The sequence below is a fragment of the Chiloscyllium plagiosum genome, chromosome 13 (genome assembly GCF_004010195.1).
Source record: "Chiloscyllium plagiosum isolate BGI_BamShark_2017 chromosome 13, ASM401019v2, whole genome shotgun sequence".
Classification (NCBI taxonomy): Eukaryota; Metazoa; Chordata; class Chondrichthyes; order Orectolobiformes; family Hemiscylliidae; genus Chiloscyllium; species Chiloscyllium plagiosum.
Genome location: NC_057722.1, coordinates 49,029,595 through 49,044,394, shown reverse-complemented (window position 1 = coordinate 49,044,394; position 14,800 = coordinate 49,029,595). Strand labels below are relative to the sequence as shown.

General features: G+C 41.1%; 1 protein-coding gene across 7 annotated transcripts in view; it reads right to left on the bottom strand.

The window, feature by feature from the left end:
* mcf2l2 (MCF.2 cell line derived transforming sequence-like 2) overlaps window positions 1–14,800 on the bottom strand; it is a 396,698-nt gene that overhangs the window by 96,341 nt on the left and 285,557 nt on the right. For all 7 annotated transcript variants that reach the window (XM_043702332.1, XM_043702335.1, XM_043702330.1 and 4 more), the window contains exons 18-21: window positions 12,543–12,612; window positions 11,149–11,241; window positions 7,744–7,836; window positions 2,707–2,832 (exon numbers count right to left, since the gene is read on the bottom strand). In XM_043702332.1, coding sequence (XP_043558267.1) covers window positions 2,707–2,832; window positions 7,744–7,836; window positions 11,149–11,241; window positions 12,543–12,612 — 382 coding nt within the window. The remainder of the gene's footprint in view (window positions 1–2,706; window positions 2,833–7,743; window positions 7,837–11,148; window positions 11,242–12,542; window positions 12,613–14,800) is intronic.

Here is a 14,800-nt window from a genome sequence, read left to right as displayed (position 1 = left end):
GAAAGGTCTTATGAGAAAAGGCTGAGGGATTTGAGGCTGCTTTAATTAGAGTGAAGAAGGTAAAGAAATAACTTAATAGAGATATACAAGATGATCAGAGGATCAGATAGGATGGACAGTGAGAGCCAGTTTCCTTGACGGTGGTGGCTAGCTCGAGGGATCATAGCTTTAAATTGAGGGGTGATAGATATAGGACAGATGTCAGAGTAGGTTCTTTACTCAGGGAGTAATGGCATGCGATGCCCTGCCTGCAACATAGTCGCCAACTTTAAGGGCATTTAAATGGTCATTGGATAAACATATGGGTGATAATGGACTGGTATATGTTAGATGGTCTCAGAATGGTTTCAGGTCGGTGCAACATCGAGGGCCAAAGGGCTTGTACTGCACTGTAATGTTCTATGTTCTCAGCCTTGAATATAATTAATGACCCAGCCTTGATAGTCCTCTGTGGTAAAGAATTTCACAGACTGACTACCCTCTGAGAGAAGAAATTCCTCCTCATCTTTGGCTTAAAGGTGATTCCTACTCATAGACTATGCCCTCTGGTCTTAGATTCTTCCACAAATAGAAACAACCCCTCTCCTCTCCACATCTACTTTGTCATCCACCTTTAAGAATCTCATACATTTCAATAAAATCAATTCTTATTCTTCTCAAATCCAATGAGTACATGTCCAACCTATTGAATCTCTCCTCATAAGGAAGTCCTACATTTCCGGAATCAATCTAGTTAGCCTTCTCTGGACTTCCCTTCAATGGCGGTATATCTCGCCTTAGGTAGGAAAACCCAGAATGTTCATGGTATTACAGCTGTGAACCGACTGATCCCCACTAGTTTAGATTACATTACAGTGTGGAAACAGGCCCTTCGGCCCAACAAGTCCACACCGACCCGCCGAAGCGCAACCCACCCATACCCCTACATTTACCGCTTACCTAACACTACGGGCAATTTAGCATGGCCAATTCACCTGACCTGCACATCTTTGGACTGTGGGAGGAAACCGGAGCACCCGGAGGAAACCACGCAGGCACGGGGAGAACGTGCAAACTCCACACAGTCAGTCGCCTGAGGCAGGAATTGAACCCGGGTCTCTGGCGCTGTGAGGCAGCAGTGCTAACCACTGTGCTACCGTGCCGCCCACCATGGGTTCTGGGTTTCCACTAGTTCTGGATTTCCATCCTGAAAATATTCCCTTTATCACAACTCTATGTTCTTTATTAGTAAGCCAATCTCAAGTATTGTGTCATTCACAAACTTTGAAAATGTCCCCACCCAACAACATCTAAATAATTTACGTAAATTGTAAATAAATGATAAAAAGCAAGGATCCCATTGCTGACATGCGGGAACTCCACCTCAAACCTTTAGCCTGCAAAATATTCATAAAACATTATTTGCTGTTTCTTAACATAAATTCTTAACATAAAAGGGGACATAAATTTAAGGTGAAGGGTGGAAGGTATAGGGGAGATGTCAGGGGTGAGTTCTTTACCCAGAGAGTGGTGGGGGCATGGAATGCGCTGCCCGTGGGAGTGGTGGAGTCGGAATCATTGGCGACCTTTAAGCGGCATTTGGATAGGTACATGGATGGGTACTTAATCTAGGTTAGAAGTTTGGCACAACATCGTGGGCCGAAGGGCCTGTTCTGTGCTGTATTGTTCTATGTTCTATGTTCTTATCCCTGAGCCAATTTAGAATCAATGTTGCTTCAGTCTCTTATCAATGAACTATAACTTGCCTCACAAGTCTGCTGTGTCACATATCTTTTGGAAATCCATGTACGTCACATCAACCATCCCGTCAGCAACCCTCACTGTTATCTTCACAAAATATTCCAGCAAATTCTATTAAGAAATCCATGCTGACTTTCCAAATCAATCTCCTTTTTCCATGTGACAATAGTAGCATGGAAAATTCTAACCCAATAATTGCAGAAATTAGCTGACTACGTATGTTAAACTGACTGATCTGTAATTGCTGAGTTATATCACATGGAGTGGGTTGACTTTCAGTTACTGGCTGTGATTTTTGATTGTCATCTCTGGTTTCTAATTTCTCTTTTACCAGCTGGCTGCCCAGGACACTGTCCCACTCTTACCATCTGCCTTCAGTTGTACCAATAAGCAATTGTTTTGGCCATGCTACAAGTACACACCGTCCATGGCCATCAAGTCATGGCATGTGACTTGCATATGGAGTTTCTGGTCCCCAGATGGGCATGCTTCAATTGTACCACCAAGCCTCCACATTACTTTGCTGCTTTAACCTAAAGTAAAAATCAACATCTTGTCAACGTCTAGTGAGACAGCTGAATACTGACTTCTTTCCTCATTGGCAATGTGGAGAGATTAATTCTAAAACAGAGAGCGTTGGACAAACTCAGTTGGTCTAACAGTGTTCTGTGGATCCTGAAGACCTTTTCTTCAGAACTCTAAATTCTGGTGGAGGGTCCTGAACTGAACAATTCATGTTTCTCTCTAATCAATGCTGCCAGACCTACTGGGTGTTTCCATTATTATTATTATTTTATTCTAGATCCTAGCATTCATAGTACGTTGCACCTTTACTAACACTGCTTTCTCAGTTTCACAAATAAATACTATAGACATTGAAAGGGTTAAGATTTAAAGGGAAAATCTTATAAAAGCCAAGACAAGCAGTACAGATAGAATAGATTGCACATCATCCAGTGCTCTTACCTCAAACCCAGTGATAGCAATTTGATGCATGGAGTCATTCACTGATTTAATTATACTAATCATTGTCTCCAGTGCTTCCTCTAGTTCTGCAGTGCCTTCTGAGTTTTTACTGCACTTTAGCATTTCCTAGTAGAAACAATCACGATCTTAATGGGCAATCATACTATAAACTACATCATACAATCTATGTGAAAATTATGTTATTTTGTTCATGCTATGAAGGCAATTTTCATTTGCAAGCAATAAAAGGATGAACAGTGGGCAGGATGTGGGTGTTGGCAGCTGTATCCTAAATCCAATCTGTATACTTTTCATGATCGCTGTGATCGCTGAGGTAACAATACAAAGTATACTCTGAATACACAGCTCATTGATTTGAATATTATGCCATTTGCCCATGGCTTGTAGCAATAATTTCAATTAAGGTTTAGTTTTCACAACAGTGAGAATTAAAACATTGCATCACAGGAAATGTGAGTGCAGAGTCCACAGTTGAAATTATATAAATGGTCATAACTATTAAGACATTAAGCCTGCAAGTGCCTCCCAAAAAATGGCTTCAAAAACTTCATCCAGGTTTAGAATTAGTTTAAACATCACTGAAAATACAGCTCAAAACGTTCACTATGTATGTTTGATGAATAGATTCAGACTTTAGCCAGAGACACAGATGGGAATGATAGCAGAAAAATCATGTAATTTGATCCCTATTTGCATAAATAAAAGAAACTTCCACCTTTGTTTGACAGTGGCTGCAGTTGCCAGATCGAAGTTCAACTGAAATAAAATTGAAAGCAGCAGTACATTGGAAAGCCAGAAGCTGCTCAGTTCTGTTGCTCTTACTAACAATTTTTCAGCGCAAGCAGTGTTCGTTGACTTTTCTTCTTTATTTGTGTTTACTCATAATGTCAACATGTTCAGAATGTCACACCCACTTATTATAATCATCAATGTAAGTTGTTGTCCAGACAATCAAATATTATGGGTTTGAACTACACTGACTAAATAAGTAAGTACTAAAATTTTATTGGATAAACATAGGAATATAGATAACAGGAGTAGGAAAACCATTTGGCCCTTTGAGCATGCTCTGTCATTCAATATAATCATAGCTGATGATCCACATCAGTTCCCAGCTCCTGCTTTCTCCCCATATCCTTTGATCCCTTTAAGCCTAGAATCATTTCTAATTTCTTCTTGAAACCATTCAATATTTTGGCTTCAACCACTTGAAGCCTAGCTGAATGATGATACCTACCCCAGCAACTGAAGCCTAGCTGAATCTTATATTGCTTTTCTAAGGTTGTTACAGTAGTAGTGTGGCTCTTTCAACAAACCATACCTGGCATTTTCTCCTCTGTGCACATATCACCTCATACCACCCCTCTTGCCTCTCAGTTAAAATCTTTGTTCTATTCCACCCACCAAACTTCAAAGTAATTTTTATCATTAAAATTTGTTCATTATTTTCATCCCTCAGCTTGTGCACTAAATGAATTTTCATCCTCAACACAGAGAACATTGAAGAAACTCAGTTGTTTGGCAGCATCTATGAAGAGAGAACATGGAGTTAACATCTTGAGTCTGGTATGGCTCATAGTAGACTTGAAATGTTAGCTCTGTTTCTCTGCCCAAAGATGCTGTCTGCCCTGCCAGTATTGTGTGTGTTTGTTTCAGATTTCCAACATCTGCTGTATTTTGCTTTTATTCAAACTTTCATCCTCAGTGATTTAAGACTCCATCTCAGTTTGTCACACTTTTTCTGAGTTCCCTATCCTTCTTGCTTCCCTTAATTCTCTTCCTCCAACTTAAATTGATGGTCACCTATTATTTTTCCAACTCCCGTGGCCTTGCTATTCCATGCTATCTTTAAATAAACTGTTTTTGATTACTTTCTTGCATTCACCATCTATATCCAGCTTCCTACTCCCACCCCTGCATCCTGTCTGTCTTGGAAAAAAATGGTCTCAATTCACTTATAACTACACTTTGACTATTCCAACAGTCAAATCTTTGACCCTTAATTCGCCATATAATTTCTGGAGCTGCTGATCTACTCAAACACGTCTACACCTCCACTTTGAATGCCCTAGTCATCATCAAACTGTTAGTCTCCCTCATCCTAGCTGTTATCCTTATTATCGTCTTCATTTCTGCTTCCCTACGTTCAAGACATATTAGCTTGAATAGATGTGATGTAAAACAGTTTAGCCATTCACTACTCAATTTGACTCTTCAACACAGAGCATAACTAGGTCCTGTTTTAGTGTGCAAAAACTGTTCACTATTTCAGGATAATTCTGGAATGTAAAAGAAATCCCTTTTTTTTCTGTATTGCAAACCATTCACTGAAGATCCTATCCGTGTTGCCTCCACCTGTCATGACCTGTGAACATGTCAGAGACTTTGTTGTCACTAAGATCAACGCTATCTAATTATCTGCCTCTGCCACCAATGTTTAGTTCCTCTATTTTAACACATTTTTGACGGTACAACTTTGTCCACTGACAGAGCCAACAGTAGGGTATTGAATGAGGAGGGACAAAAGTGCCATCGTGTCTCACTGTCATATGTACGCAATTTCCCCTGCTTCCAGACAATGCAGTTGGCTCTCAATGCAGACCTCCATCAATGGAGCCATGTCTATGGCCATGAAGCACTGCCAGATGGTTGAAGATGCAATTAGTGCCTACACAGAGAGACTTATCAACACATGCAAGTTAACATCAGAAATATTTATGCATAAACTGAGAGTGATATACAGGCCTTTCTCAGTGCCACCAGAATGTTCTCAAATAGGTCATCTTCTTCTTCTCTCCATCTCACTACACATTAGTATATTCCTTGGTTTCACAGCTGGGGTGAAGGGAGTCTGTTTGCTGTGGAGCCTGTTGATATTGGAGATTTGGTGGCATGTCCCCAGAGAAGCTTGTGTCAACACAGGTCAGATGTGTCAAGAGTTTCCTGTAAGTTGACGCTCGTTAGCTTGGACTTCCAAGGATCAGAGGAAGGAAGACAGGTAGTGTAGTGGGGGAGATGCAAGGCCTGGCCACCTCTGAAGTAACTCAAGTAGAAAGTGAAGAAGGACCTATGTGTATGGTTCCACCTCCTGCTGGGTGCTTCCTGGCACTGCACTATGTCCTTGTGAAGAAGGGGCACCTATACCAGGACCCCATCACCATTTCTTTGATCCTGGGTACCAATGGGTGAGACAATAGAGTGAAGGTGTACGTACATCTCCAATTTACCCTGAGGGTGCTGGATCTGACTGCCCATGGCAGCCACCAACCTTTCCATGGAGGCAGGCAGATGGTTATCATCACTCACTGCACTACTGCAGCTTTTGGGCAACAAGGACCATTGCATCCCTCAAATCTGTCTGCTGTTCCTGTTCCTCTCGATGCATGTGGATGAAATCCCTGATTGTTGACACAATAGAGTCCTCTCATCCCTGGTGTTGCCTGTTTTCTGCCACAGATCCACGTGTCAGCTGTTTAGGCCATTTCTTCCTTAGCCAGCTGTGCACCTGTTGCTGTGAGGTACTCACCAGATGGTGTACTCATGCTCTCTGTGCTTATAGTACCCCCCAGGTGTAAGTATCTGAGCTGGTGGATGGGGTGCAGGAGATAGCCTTGCCAATGCTTCCTCTGAGGTTTGGTATACTTATTCTCAGATGTCCAGGACGACCCTTCTGCTGAAGCTGGGCATTTCTTCACAGAGGTCTTGGGCAGGCTGGTGGAATCTGCAGGATACGAGAAAGAAGGAGTCATGGTCAATGTTTAGAAGTGGTGTGCAATGAATGAGACTGACAGCATGGTTAACAGGAGAGTTGCAGTGGAATGGAATGTGGTACTTACTCATTTGGTGGGACATGAATGCCTGCCCATTTCTGCATGCCCATAGCTAGAGTCCCAGTCTTGTGCAAGGCCAAAATTCTCTTTTTGTAGGGGGTGAGCACCCAGATGTTGGGCAGCACACCACCCATATGTGTTCACTCCATCCTGTTATGGGGTAATAAGAAAATGGGAAGGATGAGTGAGATGGAATTGGCTGGCACAGCTATTAGTGTTGGTGCAAGTGAGGGGAAGGTGATGAGGTGTTGTGAAGTACAGGGGAGGCAGCAGAGAGACCATGCAGGGTTAGTGGTGTAGGAGGTTTGGAGGAGGAGTGAGTGATGGAAGGTATGCAATAGTGAGAATGTCAGAACCCACAAGTCTTGGTGGGGAATGGATGCATCTACAGAGATGGAGTGAGTATGAAGTGGCAGAGAGAAGCATGTGACACTTACCTGGTGGAACAAGAAGATCATTGACTTGGTTTCTGCACTGCTAACTGTTCCTCTGCATCCCCAGGAAGCAACCTCTGACCAGACTGCCAGGATCTGATGGCTCAGCCTCTTCTGCCACTCTTCTAAGAAGAGAATTCTTTGTCTCTGATCCATCCTATCCACCAGAATATCCAGGTCTCTGTCAGAGACTCACTGTATCATCTTCCCCTTCTCCAACATGTTCGCGCTCAGTCCTTGAAAGAACAGCTTCAGAATGCTACTGTGTGTCCAGGTGCACAATTGGCTTTTACACATGATGTGGGCGCAAGAAGTGTTGGTGTTTCAGAAGTGGCAAGTTGTTCTGGGAATGGTGCATGGTAAAATGAGTGGGAATTGGAAGTGCAAAGTGCCATAGGGGTGCAGTAGCTAATTAATGAGGTGAGTTTGGTAAGATAAAGCAAGAAATCTTGTAGCAATAAACCCTTGAAGAAGCTTGTTGCAACTTGGACTTAGCTGAAACAGACATAAGATTCAACCCATAGTGGAAGACATTTGACACATCAATTTTCTATCTGTGCAGTAGGATATCATACCGGAAGAAGGTGAACTAATTTTTTTGATGTAAAAATTTTCAAATTTTCATTACCCTTTTCAAAATCATAGGCATGGTCCCTGTGATATTAAAATTATCCAAAATATTGAGAAATATATTTTAAGAATAAAACATTCTAACAGTCTAAAGGCAGCTCTTTATCAAGAAGCCTCATTACCTTTAGAAGAAGTTGATACTTTGTAATCCTTTGGACAGGTTTCAGCAGATAAGCATCCAGTGAGAGTTTATGATCCAATTTACGTTGGCACTCCTGGAAAGAAATGACCAAATAACAAAGCTTTCAATTCTAGCAACCTTTAAGGAAGCCTTTTTGTATTAAATACTGCCCCAGTTCTTTCACATGCAAATAACAGATTATATAAAGCAGAAACCTACTGGATACAGAAACACAATTTAAAGAAGCAATATAAAAATTCAGAGGAAAAGGGTTCAAAAATAAATCTGCCTAAGAAATTGGCAACTTTGAAATGTTTCTCTGAAAAGCCTGTGCACTTGAGGTGATGGTGAAAGGGCTAGAGCTTTTGAATAGGCAGTTGCTGATGGATGACTTGAGTCTGGAGTTATCCTTGTCTCATGATATAGGAATGGAGTGCATTTTACTGGGCTACTAATAAAGAATTTGAACTAATAATCCAAAAACTTTAATTCAATCTCAAGTAGTTCATTAAGTAAACACAGAATACAAAGGTGGTATCAGTCTTTGTGACCATGTAATTACAAAATTATCCTAAAAACTCATTTGGTTCACTAACATCATTTTTGAGAAGGAAATTGGTCACGCTTATCTGGATGTTGTGAATTGAAAGCCAAAGGACATGTGAATTGACAATCAGTTTGCAAGGGTTCTGAAAGGCAAGTGGGCATGTTGCTAGGTTAAGAAAAGGTAGAGTTATAGAAAATTAATAGAAATTATATAAAGTGTCATCAATAAAGGAAATGGAAGGGGTTGGGACAAAAGCAATATGAAATTACAACAGAGAGAGATTTACCATTGAACTCAATCAAGAGAGACATAGGGGGATTATACTTGATATCCAATTATATCAATTGTATTCATATCTAAGAAGGATTACATTCAGCTATAATCATGCTTAAATATGTCAACATTTCATCTTTGTAATTTCTGCAAATTCTACAGGTGGAATCTTTACAGGCGCCTGAACAATGTGGGGTATGGCATGAAATTGGAATGTACAACAAACCTATCTCCATGCCAACAGCAACTTGCTGCATCTTTTAAGCAAGTTCCAGGCAGTGCATAATTCCTGCGGAGTTCGTAGTGTCTGCTGTTGTGGTGGGTAACAGCAAATGAATGAAGATATTGCAAGCAATAAGAAAACTGGTACTGCATGAGCCTTTCTGGGAGGAAGTCTAGTAGGAGAGATATAATGAGTGTGAGATATTGGAAAGAAGATTGGTGGCGGGGTAGGGAACATCGTTGACCTTCTTCTTACATTGCTGTGTATTCCTCCAGATGGCTGAGACTGCACCAGCCTATTTGGCAACTTTGCATCAAACTGAACAGATCTGGGGCCATTGCTTCTACTGCTGGACCTGGAGAAAAGGACGCCCCCACCTCTACAACAGGATCTCAAAGTTCCTGCTCACAAAATTGGGTGCCAAATTTCCTTTGTCTGCTACATCAGAGGCAAATGTGAAGACAGCTCCAGATGAACAATGCTTGTCTGGGTGTACACTGGCCTTTCACAAATGGTGGTGGCATCAGGGATGCTGGTCAATTCCAGTACGTCTTGGGCAGTAACAAGCTGTTCTGGGAACGGCATGTGATAAAATTGGGCTAGAATCAGGCAAAATGGTGCCATAAGGTTGGGTAGGTCATTCATGAGGCAAGTTTGATAAAATACAACGAGACCTTGTGGCAAAAAATCCTCCAAAAATCTCAATGGAACTGAGACTTAGCCAAAACAAAGCGAGATTCAGCCTTATGCATCTGATGTAACAATGGAATCTCTGGAATTCCAGTATTAGAATTAGAATTAAGGTTATTGTCATATGTACTCAAATACAGAGACACATGAGGACAGCGAAAAGTCACCATTTCCAGCACTATCTTAGGTGCAAAGATACCTAGGTACAATGTCCTAGGTATTTGATCAAATTCCCAGTGCCTCAGTTGCTCAGGAAGGCAGGGAGATGCATAAAAGCAGTGACAAACAGGACCCAAACAGTTTCTTCACAGGAAATTCTAGTGGTTCCTGACCCCTTCAAATCCACCCTGCTTGTGATCCCAAAACCCACAACAGTTCATGACAGGGAGGGTGAACCAACGTTGATGCAGAAGACTCTCAGCAGACATGGAACCTCCAGGCCTGAAGGCACCAAAAAGAGGGAGAAATAGAAGTGGTGTGTACATGAAGGATATTGGAACTTTAATGAGACACAAGTATTATGGAGATAAGATTGTTGATGCTCAATGGTAAGATTCTGAAGTTGCCATTTTTGGCTTGAGATGAAAATTGGGAAATCTTTTCTCAAACATTTTCATTCTTACCGCATTTTTCCCACTTCCTCGATGTAATTGAACAAAAATAAGCCAAAGTTTGATAAATTAAATGTGATGACCAGAACCTGAGCAAAAAGCTCATTTAAAGGGAGCTTTAAATTAGGGAAGGAGAACAAAGGCAGAGGAGTTTAGGGAGAAAATATAAGAGTTTAGGTTGAGTTACAATGGGGAAAAAAATTTGGCACAAGAGGCTAGAAGAATTCAGGAAGTATCATAGAGCTAAGAAATGTTACAGAGGGAGGTATAGACAACAATCCCTGACAGAGAAAAGAAGTAGAAATATTAGACAACATTACAAAACCAACAGGATGGCTGCCAAGATTTTTCTGCTGCATTTGCTATCACATATATCAATCTGCTCTACATTATAAAAGGGGAGAAAGTGAGGTCTGCAGATGCTGGAGATCAGAGCTGAAAATGTGTTGCTGGAAAAGCGCAGCAGGTCAGGCAGCATCCAGGGAACAGGAGAATCGATGTTTCGGACATAAGCCCTTCTTCAGGAATGAGGACAGTTTGTCCAGCAGGCTAAGATAAAAGGTAGGGAGGAGGGACTTGGGGAGGGGCGTCGGAAATGTGATAGGTGGAAAGAGGTCAAGGTGAGGGTGATAGGTCAGACTGGGGTGGGAACCCTCCAACCACAAGGGATGAACTCAGATTTCACCAGTTTCCTCATTTCCCCTCCACCCACCTTGTCTCAGTCAAATCCATCGAACTCAGCACCGCCTTCCTAACCTGCAATCTTCTTCCTGACCTCTCCGCCCCCACCTCAGTCTGACCTATCACCCTCACCTTGACCTCGTTCCACCTATCGCATTTCCGACGCCCCTCCCCCAAGTCCCTCCTCCCTACCTTTTATCTTAGCCTGCTGGACAAACTTTCCTCATTCCTGAAGAAGGGCTTATGCCCGAAACGTCGATTCTCCTGTTCCCTGGATACTGCCTGACCTCCTGCGCTTTTCCAGCAACACATTTTCAGCTCTACATTATAAAATACCTACAAACATACTATCTGAAAAATTTGAAAACATAAAAATTGCACCTGAAAGAATTGGCAGTCTCCACACTGTCGCCAGATAGCCTCTGAACGTGGTTTATTTTGACAATATTTTTCATAAATTTGTAATTCTTCTTTCTGTTGAAAAAAGTTAGAGACTTCTTTGATAATAAAAACGGAAACAACTGCTTGAAAGATAGAATCGAAAAATATAAGTACACAATTAGTTTAATTTTATTGGTTTACCCCTTAGTGGTGTACAATGACTTAGAAACCAAGAGAAGCATAGGTATAATTATTTACAACTAATTGCGGGACTTGGGTGATTTTGTAAATCACCTTTCACTAGACTTTCATGGTTCCTGATTCCCTATGATGCACAAGATATTTTTGTATTCTTCCTTGAGAGTTGCAGTTTCTAATGTGTGATTAACTACTGTCCGATCCAGTCAAATTTAATCAAATTAAGTGATACTGCATTGAGGCCAGTGCATAGAAACTTGCTCACTCTGACCAAAGTTGAGCCCTGAGCTTCACTAATATCAGGCAACAACTCCTGACATGGTTCAAGTTTCTGGGAGGCTTCACAAGCAGTAATAGCGTGGGAAAGGAGTAGCAAGGCCAGAGCTGGTGTGGCCAAAAGACTCTTTACAGGGGAGAACATTTTGCTCCTCTTCCCACCCCTGCAAACCTGAGAGGGCTTCAATGGTGATGGTGGTTATCATCATCAGGTCTTTGGGCTTTGCTGGACAAAAACAACACCAAGGTATTCAGATCTGAAAATCACTAGAAAAGACACAAAGGCCTCACTTTGTAATTCTATCCATCCACCTCACATAATGTGATGTGAAGGACCATGTCATCACCTCCTGCCTCATTTAAACTATTTAAATTTTGACTTCACCTGTTGTGGGTGCTGTTTCTACCCTGTCCCTCACAGGAAGTCTCAAAATCCCTGAATGATACAAAGAGATAGAGACCCAGCATTTTTGGAATTGGTCACTTTGATCTTTGGACCTAGAGAATAGGAATGCCCAAGTCTTGATCTGGGATGGTGATGTTATTTTTCAGACCAGTGGGCACAAAAACTTGGTGATATTCAATGGAATGATTCATTGTTCAAGCCTATTTGCTGAAGTCAGTTTTCTAGGAGAAAGTGAGGACTGTAGGTGCTGGAGATCAGAGCTTAAAAATGTGTTGCTGGAAAAGCGCAGCAGGTCAGGCAGCATCAAAGGAGCAGGAGAATCGACATTTCGGGCATGAAGAAGAGCTAATGCCCAAAACGTCGATTCTCCTGCTCCTTTGATGCTGCCTGACCTGCTGCACTTTTCCAGCAACACATTTTTAAGCTCTGAAGTCAGTTTTCTACATGTTCAAAGTTTTCATTAGTTTTCTCAGAAGTCCTAGTTAGGAGGTGGCAATGGAAGAGATTTACTTACCCTTTTTAAAAAACATTTTCCGACAAGTTCAGGGTTCTCCATGCAATTTTCAAGCTCTTTAAGGAATATCCTTAAAAATAAAAAAGTATATAATTTAACAAAAACGTGAGAGAAATATCATTATAGAATTTACTGAATTCATGTTTCCACCTCCCTTCAGATCCAAAGAAGAGTCATATTGGACTTGAGATGCTTCTCTCTCCATAGGTGCTACCTGATCTGCTGAGTTTCTCCAGCACTTTCCATTTGTATTATTGATTTTCTTCATGCTTTGGAGGTAGTCGAGTGAAGTGGATTGTATGCCCATGCTCTTTGTTGAATCTGCTTGATTTTCATTCATTGAATTGTAGTATTGTTACAGCTCAGAAGAAGGCCTTTCAGCTTATCACAACTGCACTGATTCTATTACCCAGGATAGTACAAAAAACAGTACAACACAGGAGCAGGCCCTTCAACCTACCAAGACTGCAGTGGTACATGATGCCTTTCTAAACTAAAAAGCTACCTATTTGTATATCTGTCAAGATTTCACTTAGATGTTGCTATTGTATCTGCGTCCACCACCTCCTTTAGCAAAACATTCCAGGCGCTTACAACCTTCTTTGTAAAAAATGTGCCTCTCACATTTCCTTTGAATTTATCTAAAACTTACATCCCTTAGTAAGTGACATTTCTACATTGGGAAAAAGACTCTGGCTATCCATTCTGTCCATGCCTCATAATTTTGTAAATGTGCAACAGATCACTCCTCATCCTCTGACATTCAAGTGAAAACAAACCAAATTTGTCCAATCTCTCCTCATAGCTAATGCTGCACAAACCAGGCAATGTCCTGGTAAACTACTTCTGTTCCTGTCCATAATCTCCAAACCCTTCTGGTAGTATGGTGACCGTAACTGTACACAATATTCCAATTGTGGACCAACTAAAGTTCTGCACAGCCGCAACATGTCTTGCCAAATTTTATACTCTATGCCCTGACCAATGAAGATAAGCATGCTATATGTCTTCTTGACCACCTTATCCATGTGTTGCCACTTTCAGAGGACTGTGGACTTTATATTTACATCCCTCTGTATGTTGATGATATGTAGGGTTTTGCTGTTTATTGTACACTTCCCTCTGCATTAGATCTCCAAAACTGCATCACCTCACATTTGTCCAGATTAAACACCATCTGCCATTTCTCTGTCCAAGTCTCCAGCCTACCTCCATCCTGAATCAACTGACAATTCTCCTCACTGTCAGCAGTTCCTCCAAGCTTTGTATCCACGAACTTACTATTCTGTCTGCCTACATTCTCCTCCAGATCATATTTATATAGTAGGGGCTCCAGTGCTGATCTCTGCAGAACACCACTGGTCACAGATCTTCAGTCAAAAAAACACTCTTCCACTGTTACTGTTTGTTTTCTATGATGAAGCCAGTTCTTTATTCATCTTGCCAGCTCACTATGGAACCCATGTGACTTCACCTTTGTATCAGCCTTTTTTAAGTCCATATAGATAACATTTATTACCTTGCCCTCATCAATAATATTTGTCACTTCCTCAAAAAAATTCAACAAAGTTTGTGAGACACAACCTTCCACATCACAGAGCCATGTTGCCTATTGCTGATAAAAGTCCATATTTTTTCAAATGTCAGTAAATCCTATCCCTAAGAATCTTCTCTAATAATTTCCCTAATCATTGATATAAGGCTCACCAGCCTCTAAATTCCCAGACTATCTCTATTACCCTTTTTAAACAAAGAAAAAACATTGGCCATTCTCCAGTCTTCTGGGAATTCTCCCATGATGTAAGAAGATACAACGATTTTGCACAACGCCCCCAACAATTTCCTCCCTCATGTCCTTCAGCATTCTGCAATGGACGACATCAAGTCCTGGAGATTTGTCTACCCTAATACTTTTCAGAACACGCAACACCACTTCCTTTTTTATATTGACATAACCTAGAATATCAACATTCCCTTCCTGAGATTCATTATCCACCATGTCCTTCTCCTTTGTGAACAATGATGCAAAGGACCTCGCTACTTCCCCTGGTTTTACGCATAAAGATTCTCCTTTATCCTTGAATGGATACACTTTTTCCAACTACTTTTTTTTAGCTTATGTATATATAAGTATTATATATATTTACTTATATATATATATACTTGGGATTTTCCTTAATCCTGTTTGCCTAAGACATTTCATGACTCACTTTAGCCCTCCTAATTCCTTGTTTGACTTATTTCCTGCGATTGTACTC